General features: G+C 42.1%; 2 protein-coding genes across 3 annotated transcripts in view; one reads left to right on the forward strand and one right to left on the reverse strand.

Moving 5' to 3' along the window:
* The window catches only part of LOC134358498 (annexin A7-like), an 86,034-nt gene extending 76,806 nt beyond the window's left edge, over window positions 1–9,228 (forward strand). The window contains exons 11-13 of the mRNA XM_063070786.1: window positions 3,135–3,210; window positions 6,251–6,363; window positions 6,603–9,228. Of these exons, the coding sequence (XP_062926856.1) occupies window positions 3,135–3,210; window positions 6,251–6,363; window positions 6,603–6,725 (312 nt within the window). The 3' untranslated portion in view covers window positions 6,726–9,228. The remainder of the gene's footprint in view (window positions 1–3,134; window positions 3,211–6,250; window positions 6,364–6,602) is intronic.
* LOC134358500 (serine/threonine-protein phosphatase 2B catalytic subunit beta isoform) overlaps window positions 7,758–22,057 on the reverse strand; it is a 113,676-nt gene continuing 99,376 nt past the window's right edge. The window contains exons 13-14 of one of the 2 annotated variants that reach the window (XM_063070787.1): window positions 19,606–19,635; window positions 7,758–14,832 (exon numbers count right to left, since the gene is read on the reverse strand). In XM_063070787.1, coding sequence (XP_062926857.1) covers window positions 14,654–14,832; window positions 19,606–19,635 — 209 coding nt within the window. In that variant the 3' untranslated portion in view covers window positions 7,758–14,653. The remainder of the gene's footprint in view (window positions 14,833–19,605; window positions 19,636–22,057) is intronic. The other variant, XM_063070788.1, reaches the window with a different exon arrangement.

The following is a 22,057-nucleotide window of genomic DNA, read 5'->3' on the forward strand; positions in this document are numbered from 1 at the left end:
CTGAAAACAGGCTGATGGTGGAGATCCCTGGAGGAAAGCAGCAGGTTCCAGTACGCCTGTCACTCTGTTCATTACTTCCTCTATTATGCTTCATTAAGTTAACCCAATAAATCCATCCCCTCAGGGTTCGTACCACACGCCTCTGATTGTGAGCATGGACACAATGTTTTCACTTGATTGGCATTGCCTCATTGTCATTTACTGCCGCACCTGTGCATATCCACATGTCCTGAGCTAATTGTTCTCTTCATAAAACGGCTGCTGTTTCCCCTGATGTCAGTGACACACATTGTCCAATTTCCTTCTCTGCTGGCCACCTGTTCAATTGTAGTTTTTACAGAACTCTCCTAAAGTTAGACTTTTCCCCATATTCTGCAAACCGGTTTCTGAACTTGATTGTTGATCTGTCGACTGCGATTACTCTGCACTGGGGAGCAACTACCCTTTGGGATGTATAACCATGTGGTGACACACTGTGGTGGGAGGAGTGAGGAGAGTCAATACAGAATATTGACCATTCTCAAAGGGGTGGTGGAGCAGAGGGACCTGGGGAATGGGTGCACAGAGACATGGCAGGGCAGGTTGAAAGGATGCTCATAAGGGAGACACGATTCTGTGCTTTATTGTTAAATTTAGTAAATTTGAAAACAGGGATATCATACTAAATCTTTATAAACTACTGATCCAGAATCAATTATCTTGTTTGTTTTTGGTTGTCTCTTATAGGAAAGATGTAAATGCATGAGAAAGAATCCAGGAAAAATCTGGGATTAGAGTTCCGGAGATAAGGAACCATGGTTACCATAACAACGTAAAACATAGGAGTAGAATGAGGTCATTTGGCCCATCGAGTCTACTCTGCCATTCCATTATGTTGATTTATTATCCCTCTCAACCCCTTCTCCTGCCTTCGCCCCATAACCTTTGATGCCCTGAATAATCAAGAACCTCTCAACCTCTGCTTTAAATAAGGCGGTTGGAGGGGCTAGGACTGTTTTCTTTAAAGAGAAGGCCGATGAGGGATTTGAGTGGTATAAATTTTTAAAGGGTGTGGATAGTTAGGCAGTGAGAGAGAATTCAGGGTGAGACGAGCAAAAAATTCTTTTCTGTTATGTGTGTTTGGGACATTCTGCCTACAGATGTGATGGATCAGTATAAGTAGAGGAAACACTTGTTACGTACCCCGTAACTGGGTTGCCAAACCAGCAGAAATGGATCACTCAGTTGGAGTCTGGATTACTAGATCTAAGAAAGTTTTATTAAAGAAACAAGCAACACAGTAATCGAAAGGATAATAAATGCAACAGTTTAGCAATGATAAACACACATGTGCACAGAATTAACATAACAGCATCAATCAAGCTCTATCGTTGTCTAGGGGTAAATGACCAAATTTCAGCGTGACACAAAAGTTCAGTCCAATTTAGTTCAGATCGCAGTAATCGTTGCCATGGCGATGGACAACGTGGGGGGAGGGAGAGAGAGAGAACAAGAACAACTGATCATTCAGAAACGGCTTCCACTCACAGACCGGCGATATTGCTCACAAGCAGCTTTCGAGCGGGTCCTTTGTGATGTCACCTGAGGTCACCGACTGTGACCCCTCCTCCAGATGCGGTCTATCCTCTGCAGTGAACCCGGCACCCAAGCAAGGGTGGACACACACCGGGTTCCCGCTGATCGTACCTTTCAACCCTGTGCGTTTAAGGTCCGATACTTCCCACCGACTCGTGAGAGGCGCACCGCTTCCAGGGTCTCGTTACCTCGGGTATCGTGTGTGTCCTGTCTTAGCGAACCTGTCCCTTTTTATCCCCCTGCTGGGGTATTGCCTGTCCATCACTTCAAACAGTTCAGGGTTCAAAGGGGGAGCCACTCCAGACAGCTCTCTCTCCCGTCCCTTCATTACACATCTCCAGATGCTGCTTCATTGTTCCCTATCTCTCCTTCCCCTGAGGACAGGTGGCAGACCACTTGCTGATGCCACTGATGCTAACCCAGGCCAGCAAACATCTTAATTTTATGTGTATTCTCGTCACACACTTGCACAACAATGGAGAATCTGGTTACTGGAATTGAAGGCATTGAGTGGCTCTGGTACAGTGCTAGCGCAGGGACCGTGCTGGACCCATTCTTCCATTCGTATCCCTGCAAATATTTCTCTGAGCAGTTGAATGGATGTTTAAATCTTACATCCATCCCACAATGCGAGAGAGTAAAAATCTGCGTTATGACTCTGTAAAAGTGTACAGACATGTGAATTTATAAGTCTAATGGTCTGCAGAAAGAAGCTGTCCCATCGCCTGTTGGTCCTGGCTTTTATGCTGTGGAACCGTTTGCCAGACGGAAGCAACTGAAAGAGTTTATGGTTGGGGTGACTAGTGTCCCCAATGATCTTCCAGGCCTTCTTTCTGCACTTGCTGCTGTAAATGTCCTCAATGGAGGAAAATCCACATCCACAGATGCGCTGGGCTGTTTGTATCGCTCTCTGCAGTGCCCCGCGATCAATGGTGCAGTTCCTGCACCAGGCAGTGATACAGCCCGTCAGGATGCTCTCAATGGTGCCCCTGTTAGAAGGTCTTGAGGATTTGGGGGGCCCATGCTGAACTTCTTCAGTCGCTTGAGGTAGAAGAGATGCTGTTGTGCTTTTTTTTGCCACACAGCCGGTGTGTACAGTCCAGGTGAGATAATCTGATGTGTATTCCAAGGAACTTGAAACTACTCACCCTCTGAACTACAGACCCATTGATGTTGATCAGGGCGAGCCTGTCTCCGTTCCTCCTGTAATCCACGATCAGCTTTTCTGATTTTTTGGACATTGAGGGAGGAGTTGTTATCCTGGCATCACTGTGTCAGGGTGTCAACCTCTCCTCTGTAGGCTGTCTCATCACCGGTAGAAATAAGGCCAATCAATGTTGTGTCATCTGCGAATTTGATCAGCAGGTTGGAGCTGTGTGTGGCAGCACAGTCGTGGGTGTAAAGAGAGTAGAGAAAGGGACTCAGAACACAACCCTGGGGGGCACCTGTGTTGAGGGCCAAAGGGGCAGAGGTGAGGGAGCCCATCCTTACCACATAAGCAGGTTTTCCTTCTTTACCTCCAGTTTAACTGTATCGTTGAACCTCTGCTTCCTCCACAGCTGGCTAACCGTGAGCTGATGAAGGCCATTGACCGGGAGTTCTCAGGAGACGTCCGTGCCGGGATGCAGGCCATTGGTAGGTTTAGCACCGGTTACCAGAGGCAACATAGGACTCAACCCATTCAAGTGGTGGGTTATACACCTTCCACCTAGAACACATTGCCGTAGTCCCATGCCTTCCCCCAACACATTGCTCAGCTTTCCACCATCTCTTCCTCGCTCACTCTTGTCCCTGTCTCTTACTCTCCCCTTCACGCCTGCCTCAACAACTGCCCCCACAATGTGCCTCACATCTCCACATTGCACTTCAATCCTACACTCAGCCCTGCTGCCGTCCCTACTGCTTCACCTGCACGCGTCCACCACCTCCCTCATCCTTCATCTCACAGCCCCCTTCTTCCTCTCTCCCCCCTCCCTGTCACCCTCTCCCATTAGCTTCCTCTCTCCCCTTTCTTCCCCTCTCCCCCTCTTCCTCTTTCACCTCCCCATCTCCCTATTTCTCTTCCCCATCTCCCTATTTCTCTTCCCCATCTCCCTATTTCTCTTCCCCATCTCCCTATCTCTCTTTCCCATCTCCCTCTCTCTCTTCCCCATCTCCCTCTCTCTCTTCCCCATCTCCCTCTCTCCCTTCCCCATCTCCCTCTCTCCCTTCCCCATCTCCCTCTCTCCCTTCCCCGTCTCCCTCTCTCTCCTCTTCTGTCTCCCTCTCCCTCCTCTCCTGTCCCCATCTCTCTCTCCTCTCCCGTCTCCCTCTCTCTCCTCTCCTGTCCCCATTTCTCTCTCCTCTCCCGTCTCCCTCTCTCTCTCCTCTCCCGTCCCCGTCTCTCTCTCCTCACCTGTCCCCGTCTCTCTCTCCTCTCCCGTCCCCATCTCTCTCTCCTCTCCTGTCTCCCTCTCCTCTCCCGTCTCCCTCCCTCTCCTCTCTCGTCTCCCTCTCTCCTCTCCCACCTCCCTCCCGCCTCTCCCATCTCCCTCCCTCCCTGCCCTCCCCACCCTTCTCTGTCTTCCCATCATCTTACTTCTCTCACCCCAGCCCCTTCCCATGCTCTTCCCGCCCTCTTCCCATACTCTCCCATCCCTCCCCTCACTCTCTGTACCTCTTTACCCCATTTTCCATCGGAGGTGCTGACGAATCAAATCAGCAGTAGGAGGGAGGTTGCGAATCTGAGTGGTGCCATAACAACAGCTTCTCACTCAATGCCAGCAAAGCCAAGGAGTTGATTATTGACTTCTGGAAGGGAAACCAGAGGTCCATGAACCAGTCCTCATCAGGGATCAGATGTGGAAAGGGTCAGCTACTCTAAATTCCTGTGTTATTATTTCAGAGGGTCTGTCCTGCATTCAGCATGTCAGTGCAATTACAAAGAAAACACGGCAGTGTTTCTACTTCCATAGAAGTTTGAGTGGATTCAGCATGACATCTGTAACTTTGACAAACTTACATAGATATGCAGTGGATAATCTATCAACTGTTTGCATCATGGCCTAGTATGGAAAGCCCAATGCCCTTGAACAGAAAATTCTGACATAAAGTAGTGGATGTGGCCCAGTTCATCACAGGTAAAACCCTCCCCACCATTTAGCACATCTACATTGAGCGCTGTCACAGGAAAGATGGTGGGGATCCATCATCAAGGATCCCCACCATCCAGGCCATGCTCTCTTCTCGCTGCTGCCGTCAGGAAAAAGATGCAGAACACTCAGGACCCACAACACCAGGTTCAGGAACAGTTATTACCCCTCATCTATCAGGCTCTCAAGCCAGAGAGAACAACTTTACTCAACTTCACTTGCCCCATCACTGAACTGTTCCCACAACCTATGGACTCACCTTCAATGACTCTTCACCTTGTGTTTTCGATATTTATTGCTGATTTAGTTATTATAATTATTTTTTTTCTTTTGTACTTGCACCATTTGTCTTTTGCACATCGGTTGTTTGTCCTGTTGGGTGCAATCTTTCATTGATTCTATTCTGTTTCTTGGATTTACTGTATACAGCCATAAGAAAATGAATCTCATGGTTGTGTATGGTGACATATGTGTACTTTGCTAATAAAATTACTTTGAACTCTCCCCATCCTTTCTCCTTCTTCCTGCCCTCCCACTCCCATGCCCCATCTTCCCCTCTTCCCACCCATTCTGCTCAATCCCCCTTGCATTTATTTGTTCTTTCTCTGTCATACTGTCTCATATGGACAGATTATTGACCCATTTGTGTTGGAGGCAAGGACAGGGTGTCGGTGATAGATCAAACATGATATACCCCATTGTCGTAGGTGACAATTAATGCGAGGTGGTGTTGGGAGCCCCAGGGAATGAATGGAATGCGTGGTTCAGAGTTCCCGCTTGGTGAGAAGCAGAGGGCTGAGTTTTCCCACGGACTCTGTGCTTTCTGTGTGTCAGAGACAGAGGAGCTTTCTGTGTAATTGATCAAAAGAATGTGTTTCCCTGGACAATACAGGAAGATGACTGAAATAGTTAGCTGAACACAAGGGCAGCATGTGGAGTTTAGTCTGTAGCTGCAGGAGGTCATGTGTTTAAGGAGATGGATAAAGCCAAGGATGTCACAAGGTGGTAAGACACATGGGAGTCCTGCCTTATTAGCTGAGACACAGAATGGAAGAGCACAGAGAATGAACCTTGGGTGACTATCCTTTTGCCCACAATTAGTGTGTACACTTCCAGTCAGGAGATTGGAAGGATGAGACATCTACAGAAAGTATTGAGAAGGATATTACCTTAGTTGAAGGTTTAGAGCAAACACAGGTGGGCTGTTAGAACAAAGTAGGCAGAGGGGAATAAAATGATGAGGAGGCTAAATGAGGTGAACTGGAAGAACCAGCATCCCCGAACAGAAAATTTCAAAGAGTGTTTTCTCCCAGAGAATGATGCATGTCTGAAACCACTAAGGAAGCAGAACTCCTCTCTGTTACATTTAAGGAATACTGTCAAGAGCACTTTAAGCATACATGGGATTAACTAAATATCTGCTCTGTGGACAAGATTGGCAAACGGCCCACATCCTTTCCTGTGATTCTGTGAATTAAAGTGGTTCCATTCCCCACTGCATTCTGTTGCCAACTTTAAGTTACTCTCCCATCTTTCTTTTCCAGTGCAATGTGTTGTCAACCGTCCTGCCTTTTTTGCCGAGAAGCTCTACAAGTCCATGAAGGGGCTGGGAACCAGTGACTCCACTCTCATCCGAGTCATTGTCACTCGCAGTGAGGTAGGAAGATGACTGAATTGTAACAGTTTGTCTAAAGGGTAGTTGTTTGATGTTGGATTTTAAGGTCTGTGAATGTGTGGACACTTTGCCTTCTTGGGTTCCCTCTCCTCCTCTAGCTGAGAAACGTTCCAGGTTCGATTCCGGATTTACGCCGTTTATTTCATTTCCAGACTTTACCAGAAACGTGACCTTTGTGCTTTTCAACCACACTATTTGCTTGCTCTGCTCTGTGCCCACAGATCGACCTTGTCCAGATCAAGCAGGCATTTTGGGAGAAGTACCAGAAGACCCTGCGTATGATGGTGGAGAGCGACACCAGTGGAGACTACAAACGCATGCTGCTTTCCATCATCGGGAACTAAACTTCAAAAACAGGAGCTTCTGGGTGCCTCCTTGAATCCATTACTTGAAGGAGAATGAGACAATATTCCCTTTCACCATCAAACACATTACAAATTTATACGAGTCAAAAATCCTAACTACCTAAAGTGGCATTTATTTTACTCCCCGCACAAAATGATGGAGGAACTGAGAAGACGATCAGCAGCTCCTACCTACCCATTCATTCACCCAAACACTTCCTGCCAAGAGCCACTCTTGTTAATACTAGAAAAAGATCTGCTGTTGAAATGAGATCCTGGGATGCAGTTGGGAACTAATTAAAAAATTATTCCAATTTCCTATCTCGGCCTAATGGAAGATGATCAGACAGCAGATGCTGAGGAATGGTTGTGCCATTCACTGATCAGTTTAATGATTTGGTTTAAGTTGATTGTACTGAAATTCACATTCTGTTAGAGGCGTAGTTGTAGAACACTACACCACAGAAACAGGCACTTTGACCGATGCTGACCTCTTAATCTGCCTAGTGCCATTAATCAGCACCCGGACCATATCCCTCCCATTCGTCTGCGTAATCCAAACTTCTCTTAAATGTTGAAATTGAACCCACCTGCACTGGCAGCTCGTTCCACGCTTTCTTCCCCCCTCTGAGTGAAGTTCCCCTTTATTTTTGCCTTAAACATTTCACCTTTCACCCTTAACACATGAACTCTAGTTGCAGTTTTACCCAACCTCAGTGAAAAAAGCCTGCTTGCTTTTACCTATTGTACAAATAGTCCCAAGAGTCATCATTAATCCAGTATTCTAAGCCTGCAAAATTTCATCCTTCCCTCAGCTTGTGCTGTTACAGCAGATACCAAGTAACAATTCTCAGTACTTTCTCCGTCAGTGCAGATCTTGCACAAGAAAGATTTTATGCTTTTGCCCAGGCCATTGAGTGTACCGTGTTACTTTTAATTGAATTGATTTGCTTGTGATCTTGATGAGAAGAAATACTGTCTGGTCTCTGTAAAGTTACAATATTTAAGTTAGGATTCTGCCCCAGGAGTCCATTGTATTTTTGTTTAAAGTCACTGCATAATTGTTTTGAAGCCTGTGTGTCCCGAAAATGTAAATGTTGAAAGGTTGCAGCTTTTCTCCCTGAAATAGTTAATGCTTGACAAGTGTGTGTCTTCCCTCTAAAGTGAGTAGAGTGTGAGCTCAGTGGTCTGGGAGAAAGTGAACTCCTTGGGTCAAAAGGTTCCTTTCACCCAAACCATCCGCTGAGATTATGCATGAGAGGGAACTGCTCATGTTTTATCAGATTCTCTGAGAAACAATCTGGTACCAATCCAAAGGTATTCAGCCCACTGCTTTTGCTCCACACACTTTCTGCAACCTGATCACCTCAAGTAGGGTGATCTGATGAATTATATCCAAAGCCATATATTTCCTTGCTAAAATTAACCTACCATATATTCAGTGCCTGCTTTGTGCCTTGCGAAACAAATGCAAATTATTTTTATATATATTTGTAGTGTAGAATATAAGAACAATTAACCATGTCTCTGCACTTCGGTTGTGATTGCAACTGTATTTCAGTGAAGTGAGCTCATTTGTTAGTCCTGCTTAACAAATTTGCCATGAATTAATATTTTTCTTTAAACTGATTAATATTTATAAATTTCCATAGGTCACTTGTGAAGTTTCTGGTCCTCATTTTAGTTTTAATTCTTCCATTTATTTGATTTGTGATCACCACAGCCTGAGCAGTGATCAGGTAATAAAATCTCACAGATTGGCCCTCACACTGTTGCCATACCCCTCCCTACACCTGGCCAACAGCTCTGGGCTCGGACAACTGCAACAAAAAGTCTCCGTGACCCAAAGTGGATATTCTGTGCAGGGCCCTGAGCTCTGTCCCAGGTAGTAAAGATTATGAAAGAAACTCAGCTACAAAGCCTGCTGTAATCAGCAAACACTACTCACTGACAAAGAGAACAAGCTCTTCTGTTCTTGTGCAAAGTGCTGGAAAAGCCAAGTACAACAGCAGACTCTCTGCTGGGCTGTCTTGTTCACCATGAAGAAAGCTGTAACACCACCCCACCCCCCCACCCCCAGCCCAGGAAATGACATTGGAGCTCAGGATCATTTCCACTGGCAATCATGTGGATGCTTGGTGAGGGTAGAGCTTCACTGAGAGCTGATTCGGTCTGTGGTAGAAGTGTCAATGTTAGGAAATTAAGCCCACATTCCTGAAGCTTTCAGCAGCCTAAACTTGCAGCTCATTAAATATGTACAACGTATCATCTCAGTTTATCATTGTCCAAGTTTATTGAATTGTTATAATTATGTACTAACTTTGACAGTGACAATTATGCATGTTTGTTTAGAAAAAAAATCACATTGGTTAAAAAAAACAGTGGAATCATTGTAAATGGTGCAGTAATGAGAAGCACTTGAAGAATTTCCATGGTTTCCCTTAAGTTGTTTCTTGGAGTATTTTGCCAATAATTACAGAAATAAAAATATAACATTCTCGAATTTTGCTTCCCTTCCTCTTTGTCCACATTGAAATCTTCCAGAGGATTACACTGAGTACCTAACACAGAAACACCCTAAGTGTTGACCCCACACAAACCCTGATCCCCCACCTTCCTCAAACTTCACTCTCAATATAACCTTGTTCCCTTTTTTCTCATGTTTATCCAGGATTTCTTAAGTACATCTACACGATTTGACTTCTTCAGTGAACCCTACTTTCACGACTCAGCTATACTCTCATTCTCCAGCTGCCCATAAATCCCACCTTAAGTCTGGAACTTCCTGCCTTATCCTAGCTACTTCTGAATAATCGGACCACATTTGCAGTCCTATAGTTTAGTGTCCAAACCAATTTGGAAATATCAGTAGTCCAGAAAAAGTATTTCAAACATCTCCAGAAATAGTTAAAATTGCAAGCAGAACACCCTTTCCCTGAAGTGGAAATCTGATAAAACAATTTGATTTTTAAGTGGGGAAGGACAAGAGGAATATTTATGACAGTATGAGACCATGGTGGTTCCACTGTTTCCAGAGCTGACTGATGGATTAACAAATATGGTCAGAGAATATGGTAAAGCTGTGAAATATAGGTCAGAGATGTTAAAGCCTGAAACCAGCAGAATGTAGGAAATAGCCAATAGATCAGATATTGTTTGTGGAGAGAGAATAGAACACAGTTAATATTATAGATGGAAAAATTACTTAGTGGAAAATGCCAATTCTGATTCAAGGACATCCAAATTACTTGAAACTATGGCGTTTAATATTCTCACAATAGCAATGTGGTCAGAAGGAAGATGACACACTGCTTCTTCAGACTTCAGTTGCAGAAAGCAACAGACAGATTGACGAGACTAGAAGTTGGAAGGGGAGGCAAAATGATGTTTAGGGTCAGGCCTGCTGGCTGCAAGGTGATCATCCATACATATTGGATTTTTCTAGTGTATGGGGTAAGCAGATTGACAGCAGCAAATACAATAAACTTAACAAGTAACTCTGCTTGACCTGAAGAGTGTGTGGATTCCTGGCTGGTGGAAGGGATGAGATGAAATAGCAGGTATTGTATCTTCTGCAATGATCTGGGAAAGAACTATGAGAAGGTGATTGACTGGTAGAGATGAGATTAGACCAAGGAGTCACAAAGAGAACAGTACTTTCACAATACTGGGAGAACAGGGGAGGTGTCTTTAGAGGTGGAATCTCAACAAAGTCAGTAGAAATTGTGAAGGATAATCTGTTGAATGTGGATGTTGGTGGGATGTTAAGTGATATTTGTCTCATCCATCCCTCCAACACCCTCTCTACAATTATAAACCTATTTTCTCAGTTTTAATGATGAGATTTTGGTCTGAAATTAACTCCATTTCTATTTCTACAGATTTTTATTGAGATAAAGGCAAGGTTTCCAGCATTCTGTTTTCATATCAGATTATCATGAAAGTGATTGGCAAACAAACCAAACATCTATGCAGAAAGATGTTTTACAAAATGAATTCACTGCCCAAGAGGATTAGCAGAGGGAGATTCATTTGAAGAGTTGAAAGGGAGCTGGGCTTCAGTTGACAGCCCATACCATGACATCAGACAAACCACATGTAAAGATGGAATTGTATTCAGTATCTACAACATGAAAGTTCTCCACAAAACTATCCTTGTTCTATAGCACCATTTTCAGACAAAAAATGTGGATTACTCCCAGACACCTCGCAACAAAAGCAGACGATGATGAAATCCACTATAACCTTGAGTACTTCTTTAGCCATCTGAGGAAGAGTGTTTAAAGATCAAGACAGTGAGCTCATGGTTTACTGGATAGCAGTGATCCCTGCTCTCCTAAAGACCTGACACCCAGCCTTCGCGTCAATGGAAGGATACCACCAAGACTGGCAGGGTAAAGAAACCAATGTCAGTGGGTACCCCCGGCCATCATTTCCTACAGTAAGGTTTTAGATACAGTAAAACTCCATCAGTCTTGCACACTTGGGTCTTTGATGGTCCTGGACTAGCAGATTTTCTGGACTATACAATGTATTCATTTAATAGCTTAACATCTATTAATTATTTTTTTAAAATGTTACACAGTATCATTTGTGAACCTGGTATGCTTCAAGTCAGTGTGGGAAATTGAACCGAGGGGGGTGTTGAAGTGGGGGCCAGTGAGTGAATAGGGTGGGTGGGAATCAGGATCTGAGTGAATGAATAAGGAGGGTGGGAACCAGACCTGAGAGTGCATGGGGAGGGTGAGACGTAGGAGGCAAGGAGTGAAGGGGGAGGGTGGGACTGAGAGCCAGTGAGTGGAAAATGCCAAGATTCTGGAGCAAATCAAATGCCAAACAATCAGGATTTCTGAATGGTTGAATAGGAGATTTACTGTTCGAAGCTGATGAAATGTTTCTCATTGTGCATGACAATAAAAGACACAAGAAGTGGGACCTGCATAGGACCAAACAGAAAATATTCCACAGCGTGAATGTTCAATCTGGTGAATAGGGTTACAGTGAAGGGGGAGTTGTTTGGACTGTTGTTTAATACAGAATTAGACTCTTGGGCTGTACTGGTGGGAACAGAGGTGTACAGGGAAAATGGAGCAGACCCTGGGCTGCACTGGTACTGAGATATATGTACATGCTAAACAGACCAGACCCAGGGAATGAAACCTTCGGGGACACAGATGTAGGGGGGGAAACGGAGCAGATCCTGGAGCTGTACTGATAAGCGACATAGGTGTATGAAGTAAATGGTGCAGGCCCTGGGGGTCTGGTGCACTGATGGGGGACTGTGTCCTGCCATATCGATCTTGGGATAATTTCACTATTCAAAAAAATCTAAAGGATAGGAAAATTAAGCCATTTGCCCAAAGAAGATTGCTTATTCAGAGTCCCTCATCTTAGAAACAGGTCATTCTGCCTACCAAGCCCATGTTGACCATCAACTACTTATATTATTCCTACTTACAAACAGTTGGTCTGTGTTCTTCTTTGCCTTGGTGATTCAAGTGCTTGTCTGGATATTTTCAAAATGTTGTGAGAGTCTCTGCCTCCACCGGTGCAGTGTTCAGGCAGTGTTCCAAATTTCAAACACTCTCCTGATTAAGCTCTTCCTCAGAACCCCACCAACCCCTTACCTTAAACCTTTCCCTTCTTATTTCTGACAACTTTGCCATGAGGTAGTTCCCCTCTATCTACCCTATTTATGCCCTCACACCGTATGCATTTACATAGCATCCTGCAATATCCCAGGATGATCTAATGCACTTTATAGCCAACATCGTCACTACAGAAACCTAGGAATCATGGCAGCAAATTGGCACAGAAGAACCCACAAACAAAAATGTGTTCATAACAGGGCAATAAAGTTTAGTTGATTAAAGGATAAACATTGCTAAATCTTCAGAAAATGACACTGCTGTTCTAAGAGTGTTTCCCTGTAGATCTTTTGCCTGCAGATAGAACAGCTGACAGTGCAGCACATCCAGCACAACACTGAAAATGGAGTTAGACTTCATCCCCATCATCCTACACTGTGACAGAAATCCTCCCTCTGGGACCAGCACCCCCACCCCCACACAGAGAGCTGTTGATATCTGGAGCTTGCTACCAAAAGAGGAAATGGTATCAGGGTATAATCACTTAAGAGGCATTTAATCAACATTTCCATAGGCAAGGAATAGAAGGATACATTCTTAGTGTGGCCAAATGGGATTAGTATAAATGGGTAAAAAGCCTGGCATACATGTGGTGAGCCGAAGAGCCTGTTTCTGTGTTGTACAACTCTGAGCCAAGGTTGATCATTTTCACATGTATTTGAATATGTTACATTAAAACTGTTAAAATTAAATGTAAAACCATTAAATTTAAAATATTGAAAGTAAGGATTAGTTAATTAACCCAAAAACCTAAAAGTTGGCTGAACACTAAATGCATCCAGTTGGAGTTGATTTAAGAACAACCTCTACTTATGTCTTCCATAACGGCTGTAAGGGTACTGTATAATTCTCCAGACAGGAATAAATCCACACCATCCAATAAAAGCAGTGGCCCATACACAACATTTATTGTGTACCATCCTATAAAATATTTAAATATTTTAGAGTAGACATACACGTTCCAGCTGAGAGTTATGTACATGTGCTGATGGCAAACAAAAAAAAGGGAGATGATTTTGTTTGTGCCTTATGTTTAAAATTGTGTTTGATGGGGGGAAAACAAGAAATTAACCAGGTAGTAAATGTATAAAAATGCAACCAGGTAAAGGGTGACAATCATTAGTTAATTGAACACAACACTACCTTTGACATGATGTATTTAAACAAAGCAATCTTATAAAAATTGAACATGCAACCTTGATTTGAGACTGTCACCACAATCCTGTTTTTTAAACTGGGCCATAGCTTGCATCGCATAAACAGAAACATATTAAAATGCCTGAAGCTCTTCCAGACTCCGGGGTCGGCACAGTAGAAGCCAGTCGAATACTCACAATGCACTAAAAAGTATCCATTACATTTATGTAATCTTATAGATTACTGTCCTGTACATTAAATGTCTATATATTAAATATCTGCAAAAATGAAAAACATGCATACACAAATTACACAGCTAAGCTTTACAGATTTGATATGATTCAAATGTCTTTCCATAATGTACAAAATTCAATTAAAAGTACCTTTCAATTCATATTGTGTGTGGGCTATTAATTTAAAATGCATGATAAAACTTAAAAAGGGGCCTGAAAAGTCAACTTGACAGGTGCTGGGACTGTAAGGACTATCGACTTTCTGGCTTAAATAGCTTTGGTTTCTTTTAAAGCAAGAAACGTTCCTACACACTACAATGCAGCAAGTATAACACAGGATCAATAATGTCTGCTGGAAGGAATCAACCTGAGGTCAGCATGTTACCAAGGCCCTGCCACCCAATAGATTCATTTTGGCATTTTACAAATTTAAAATACACCTTTTTACAGCCTCAGAGTTATTTTTTTAAGACCATTCTACAATTTAAAAACTTGTCTTTAGTAGACATTATGAAACAATGTTCATCAATAAATAGTCAGCTCTTCAGCATTACTTAGGGTTTCTGTCCAAATTCTGATTGAAAGCAACTAAAGCTATTCAAGAAAGATTCTGCTTGTAAACTTAAGTGTTGAAGTTGATGGGTGTGAGATGCTATTCTAGATGTGATTTAGTGAAACCAGTACTGACTTTCCAAGGGTCCAGGAGTCTTGATTATATGCTGCATGCACATGAGTCTTCATCTACCACAGGCCCTTCTTTCAAAAGCAGGATGTCTTTACCATATCTGATCATTTAAAGTTCATCAAATTTGTTCAGCTGTTCAAAAACACATAGATACTGGCCTTGGCCACTTCAGAAGCTGTGATTCAGGGATATCTTAGGCAATGCGAGTGTGTGATGGGGACATGGTCACTGTATGTTGCTGTTGCCAGTTCCATTGTTCTCATTGGTATTTGTCGTGTTAACTGAATTGATGCCATCTTGCTGAGGAGTGTCTTTCCTTGGAGGCATTCGCTCATTAATCCTGTCCAGGCCTTTCGCTTCTTCAAAACTGCAGATTTTGTGCTGTGGCGAGAATCCTCTGATTGCTTAATGAAACGCAGAATAAATGAGTTAGGCAATGGAAATGACACAATAGAAAGCAAATGTAGAATAACATCCAAAACTGCTAGAGACGCTGGCAAGTTGTGAAGTGTCCTGTTTATCATAAACTTGAAAAATAGCTGCTACAAGCTCACCAACATGAAAAATACCAACTAACGTTGTTCCACACTGCTGCAAAGAAATGAGGCACTGAATGTTTGATGGAAAAGCTGGAGGGTCTAACAGTCTCAGGAAAGCAATCCAAGGACAATCTGGGACAGGTCCAGTGCATATGATGGTTTGATTTTCCTGCTTATGTCATCGCCAGGTTCCCTGCAGTATATTGGTATGTAATCCCACCCCAATTTAATGAGGATCCTTGAAGTGATCCTGTAACATAGTCTTCTGCAGCATACCAATATAAGGGACCCTCACTCCAACCAATACTTCAACACTTATAAAATGCACTGTCGAGCATCCTGACTCAGCCCACTTTGGTGGAGGGATTTCATATTGCCCAAATTGTCAGATAACATTTTGAGATGAGTGAGTACAAAGCTGAGTAATGCGACATTACTCTGTAGCACATTTGTCTGACAGAGGGTTTCTTACACCTTACTAGAATCAATGAATTGCCTCTGAAACCTGCTAGTCCAAATTAGGGACTCTGATCAAAGTGAGGTTTGAAGGCAGCATACTAAAGATTCTCCTGCAACCAGCTAGTGTACTAGTTCAAATGCACTCCCAGTAGTGCACTGATCAACATAATTCTCTAACGTTCCCCTATAGTACACATGCCCCAGTTACTCCTGCAACATTACGTTGTCAGTGAGGCCCCCTGTAGTGCATTGGACTAAGTTTCCCCTCTAACGTACTTAGCTATCTGAGGCTCTTCTTGCTGTATCTTCATGGGACTTTTCATAGTGTTTGATCTAAGTGAGGTCCTGTTGTGCATTGACCTAAGTGAGATCCTGTTGTGCACCTTGATCTAACTGGCATTACCATATAGTGTAATGATCTATATTATGCTCATCTTTAACAAACTAAACCATGAGTGGATTCCTTCTATACATAAATCTGTGAAATCTCCTTGTAGCATACTGTTCTATGCAAAATTCCTCTAATCTAATTGTCCCTTATTGCATAATTTTCTAAATGAGGATTACAGTATCTGCAGTCTCTCTCGTGAATTTCCTGTAGTTCCCTCATTTATATTAATTTCCCCTGTAGCATAATGGTCCAAGTCTGACTCCCCTACAAGCTGGTGTTAGTAAGGTTAGATCAAGTGTGGATTTGCTGTATCTTACCACTAGTCTGTGGTAATGTGCTAGTCTAAATGAGAAAACCCAACATCACAATGATGTAAGTGAGGACAAGAGGCTGGAATTGGAACAATAAACAGAACACTGGAAAAACTGATCGGGTCAAACAGCATCTGTGGAGGCAGACTGACTAAATTGATATTTCAGGTAGAGATCCTGGGTCAGTCCTGATACGGCTTGATTTGCTAAATTCTTCCATTTCTGTTTGTTGATTTAAGTAAGGTTTCACTGTACTGTTCTCGTCTATTTAATGTACTTCCTTGCATGCTTGTTTGGCAATGTTATCCCACACTAGTCAACCACAGTTGGTAATCCGGAGGAGGATGTCCCGGTCTAATTCAGTTTCCTTAATATCATACCAGTGCACAATATTTTCACTTTGTACCAAGTGGTGCTCCTCTGAAGCATACTACTATCCACATGGCCTCTCAGTATTTCTGAGCTAAGTGAGGACTGACTGTAGTTACCCTATAGTCTACACACGTGAATGAGTTTATCCTGTTCTGTGTTGGTAAGGTGAGATTTCTTGGTACCTTACTGGTCTAAGTGAGGATCAATTGCAGCACATGAAATTAAGTCTGACATAAAGATTCCTGTATGTTTTATTTTTACCTTGATCAGCACTTACTTACAGCAGCTCTACCTTCTCAAGTGCATTACTACATGCCCTCATTTATGTCATACAGCACAGAAACAGCCCTTCAGTCCCCCCATGTCGCTGCTGGCCTCAGGCACCTGTCTATCTCAATCCAATTTACCAGCACTTGGTGCATAGCTTTCTGTGCCTTGGTGATGTAAGTGCTCATCCAGATACTTTTCAAGTGCTGTGACAGCACCAGACTCCTTCGCTTTCTCAGGTTGTTGCATTGCAAGTCACAACCACCCTCCTGGTTGAAAAAAAATTTCATCACATATCCTCAAACTCCTCAACTTAAACCTATGCCCACTGGTTTGAAGTATCTCCTTTATAGTGAAGTGTTTTGTTCCATCCATCATACCTCTACTCCTTACAGATACATCTCTATCAGGTCTTGCATCAGCCTCCTCCACTCCAAGGAGGACAAACCAGTCTGTCCAGTTTCTCTTCATAACTGAAAAGTTCCATCCTACCAACATCCTACTAAATCACCTTTGCATCCTCCTCAGTGAATAGTGTGGCAACCCAGATAAGCACCCAATACTCCAGCTGTGGCCTACCAATGTTTTATAGAGCTGTATCATGACCTCCAGCTCTTATATTATATGCCCAGCTCATGGAGGCAGCCATCACTTTTTCCACCTGCACTGCCACCTTTAGGATTTGTACATCAAGATCCCTTAGTTTCTCAACTTCACCTAGGTCCTATCATTCAAAGTCTATGTGCTACCCCTATAAGATCTCCCAAAATGCATCACCTTTTTTAGTATTAGCCTCATTAAAATAAGAAAGGCATATTGGTCATTGTGCTGCTTCATTAAGGTACGTTGTCTAGCAGTTCCATTGTAGCACAAGAGATTCTGCAGATGCTGAAAATCCAGAGCAACATATACAGAATGCTGGAGGAACTCAGCAGATCTTGGCATAAAACATCCTTTCCATAGATGCTGCCTGATCTGTTGAGTTCCTCCGGCATTTTTTAATATGCTACTCCATTGTAGCATTCTAGTCTAAGTGTACCCTGTTAGGTTGTCCCACAGTGTAATGGTGTAAACTGATGCTCCACTTCAGCATGTTTCCCTGAAGCACAGTCATCTTGTGTGAGGCTTCCCTTAAACTAGTGGTTGAGTGCGGGTTCGTGTAATGACATGCCATGGTCTATGCTATAACGCAATTCACAGAATAATCTGCTGAGACTTTTAACTGAAAATTACATCATTCAACACTGGCAGTAAGTGTACTTTAAGTGACTGCAGATACAATTCCACTATTTCATTATAATGTGAATAAAACCAAAATTGAACACTCACTGCAAGGGTATCTAAAGGGAAACTTAAACATATTTATTTTACGACATATAACTAATTTTGTTTAGTTTCTGCTTTTTTGCAATTTGATTCCTGAGTTTGTCGTTAGAACCAAATTTCGACATGCACTAAACATAGCTTCAATGCAATGTCCCAGTGCATGGGCATATTGCGATCTATTTTATCACTTAAAAACGTGGCATGCTGCAGAGCAAGCTCAGAAGGCTGTTACTCCTCAATAAAAGATTACTGCCATGGCAAATTATGTTGGTGAGCTTGCTTTCAAACAGCATTATTTAAAAGAAGCACTAGAACTTCTAAACTGTTAGCTTTAATTGGTCACCAAAGACCAGCTCTATGAATGCTGTCTCAGTCCTTTGCTCAGAACTGATAATACCAGAACATGTCACTGACAGAGTTTTGGAATGATTTTAACAAATGATGTAACATTTTCCACTAAAGAAATCACAATCAACAGCGTATGACAAAACCAATATCATTTGTCAGGGGAAAGAAAAGCATCCATATTAAATACAGGCCTGGTATCTTATTTGAAGAGTCAAACACCTACAGGTTTCCAACAAATTTCAAGTGTATTATCCTTAAACTTGCACAACCAGGCAGTTAATGTTTTGCAAACTAGCGACAAGCACTACTCTACATTAAAGAGATGGAAAACATTATCTTTCAGATAGAAAGCAAGTTGAAAGCCCATTTCATTACAGCTTTCATTTGGCAAGACCTGTTGCAGCTTATTTAGGGTGGAGATCCATTAACGTTTTTCATTTTGGTGATCATGTGTCTGATTTCTTCAAAAAGTGACATTCAACTGTACATTCAGAATTTATGGAAGTGCACAATTTCCACTAGCCTGCGACAAGAATTGAATTGAACTTTTCCCTTTATTTTCTGTTCACAGGGTTTCTGACATCACAGGTGCAGGAATATCGAAGTAATACATTTTAGCTCAGCCACCCTCAGGACCATTTCAAGACTCAATGTGAGAAGCCTGGCCTTAATTGTTGTACAGACTGATAAAAGCCCAAATACATCATTAAGGTTAGTTTAGACTGCAGGGGGAAACATAACATGCTGTAATGAAACATCACTCTCAGCCAATTGTTATTAATATAGCAGTGTGCCAGACTTCAACATCTGAATAAAACCATGCAAAATGAAGCAATTTCAAACACTGGAATTCCTTTACATGCAGGAGCAAACTCTAAAAGCATGCACTTTATAACAAGACAGAACTGTTAACGGATACAATACTGAATACAATCACACTTCCACAAAATTATCTCAGTAATAGAGAGTGAGACCACTTATAAACCTAACTCACCTTTGCAAAGCAAAAAACATATTATTCCTTGAGCACTATCTTCACAATAAAATTAATGATAAACAAATTTAAATCCTGCTTGTGCAAGTTAAGATACACCCAGCTAATCTGAACCACATCCACACCCCATCCTACTCCACATATTTCTGATGCTATAGCACCGGGCGTACCTTCATCAGCCTCAATTGCCTCAACTGTGGCTGTACAGAAGTGTGTAGTTGCATGCAAAATGAATGAGAAAGATGAGTAGCGTAGTATTTCATAAAAGTAGCAAAAAACTGAGCAGCATAATATATCATCTCCAGATAGACTATAATGGAACTCGTATTCAGAACAGCTTTAAGCACACATTAAAACACAATAAAGGAAAGTTACAATACACAAATTGTACAATTCACTATGTGCATAATCTACAATATTGGAACATTAGTATAAAACACTAAAATTGCTCAGTATAGATTTTCTAACGTTATCATGACAAGGAAAGGAAAATCAAAAACAGAGCAGACATTTTATTCTTCAATAAACATGCAGAAGAGCAGTGCTAATTTGTACAGGGTCAGCCTGAGCAGACGGTTAACCTAACATTAACCCGAAGACCCGCAGCCTGAATTAAAAACGAAGAAGCAATCAAATGTTCAGAATCAGGAATTCCCAGCTCTGGATTTGTTTTTCTTTAGTTCTTTCATTTATCTGGTACCATTCTCAAACACAGCATGATTCAAATTCCATACCAGCCAACGAACTGGATTAGAAATATGCACTGTTGCAATGCAGGAAACCTGGTAAACAACAAGCACCAAAAGGAAGCCATCATATCCTGAGAAAGGGTTAAGCTGGAAAATACAGAGGAGCAGGAATCATGGAAATTAAATATTGTTTTTGTTATGACAAGGTTTTGGGCCAGTTATTTCCCTTTGGCACTACTGAGCTATGGCTATCTAGATGATGTCTGCTGAATTCAAGTACACACCGTCTGTTGGATCTATGGAACAGCTTCACAGAGCCGATCAGCATCATGTCACCTTAAACTTTTTTCAGGAAAAGCAGAAATGCACATATTCAGTAAGTTCCAAGACCATGCACATCCAGTATATTCACCACTGTGAAGCACAAAACACGGAAGTCAATTTGGATTTAGCAAGCTGTCTGAGAAACCACTGTGATCATGAGTTGACAGTATTTCTAATACTGTTAGGTAAAATATAATCATTGGCAGGACACTGCAAGAGCCCTTTTGCTCTTGGAAGCAGCCCCATAAAGCACAATGAAGGGTTAACAGGGCCTCAGTTTCAGGTTTCACCCAAAAGATGGGATGGCTCCTTGAAGAGTTTACAAATCTCTTTACAGGACAATTTCAAGCTCAAGTCTCTGTAATATGGAGTTCACTAATTTAGAATGAAAGCAAACGTGAAAGAAAGCTTTTTGGTCTGTGAAGTATATTCTGGTTTCCAACAGAACCAACATCTCCATCAACTCCACCTTGATTCAACCATCCAACTACACTAGGGATAATTTACAGCAGCCAATTAACTTACCAACCAACATGTCTCTGGGATGTTGCAGGAAATCAGAGCAGCCAGAGAAAACCCAAGACATCACATTAAGAATGTGCAAACCAGAGGACAGGACATTTCAAGAAGCAGTGCCTCAATAAAGCAATGTCTATCATTAAAGACCCTCACCATCTGGGACATAACCTCTTCTCGTTACTACCATTCATGCAATTATGAAGAAGGCACAGCATCAGATTTCTGAGGTTCATGAAAATGCGAACACTGCCTTGTTATTCCTCTTTTACTCTACTTATTTATAACTTCTAGTAGTTTTTATGTCTTGCACTGTACTACTACCACAAAACAACAAATTTATTGACATATGTTAGTGGTAATAAGCCTGATTCTGACTATTGGGGTGGACATATAGGAATATGAAAATCTACTCAACGATTCAGAAATGGTCCATGAACTATCTCGTTATTCCTTTTCTTTTGCACTATTTATTTATTTTATAAATTATAGTAATTTTATGTCTTTGCACCGCACTGCTGCTGTAAAACAACACATCTCATGATAATAAAGCTGATTCTGATTCTGAGGATCCAGCCTGGGTTGCTGGAGCTGCTGCACTTCTGACTTTGACATAAAAGAGCTTTTATGTGGTGGCACTCGTGTGCTGATCCCAGTACAGCTTCTTTCCAACTGTGATAAGACTGCTGAACGGATCCTGACCCAGATCTGGGCCGTACCCTCCAAATATCCAGACCTGCCTCCCAGTTTTTTTGCACTACCTTATTTCCCATTTTTCTATTTATGACTTATAATTTAAATTTTTAATATTTACTAATTTTAACTATTTTAATATCTTTAATATTTAATATTTGTCATCCAGGGAGTGTGAAGCGCAGAATCAAATATCGCTATGTTGATTGTACGTTCTAGTACCAATTGTTTGGCGACAATAAAGTATAAAGATCTTCTAATATGATAATGCCAAGTAATTTAAAGCTATTGACTCTCTGAGCAACATAATCAACAGGCAAGAAACAGCACATCCTGTTGCCTTCCCCATCATTATGGGGGATTTTAACCAGGCCAGTTTGAAAGGGTCTCTAAATAATTA

The sequence above is a fragment of the Mobula hypostoma genome, chromosome 18 (genome assembly GCF_963921235.1).
Source record: "Mobula hypostoma chromosome 18, sMobHyp1.1, whole genome shotgun sequence".
NCBI classification, from domain to species: domain Eukaryota; kingdom Metazoa; phylum Chordata; class Chondrichthyes; order Myliobatiformes; family Myliobatidae; genus Mobula; species Mobula hypostoma.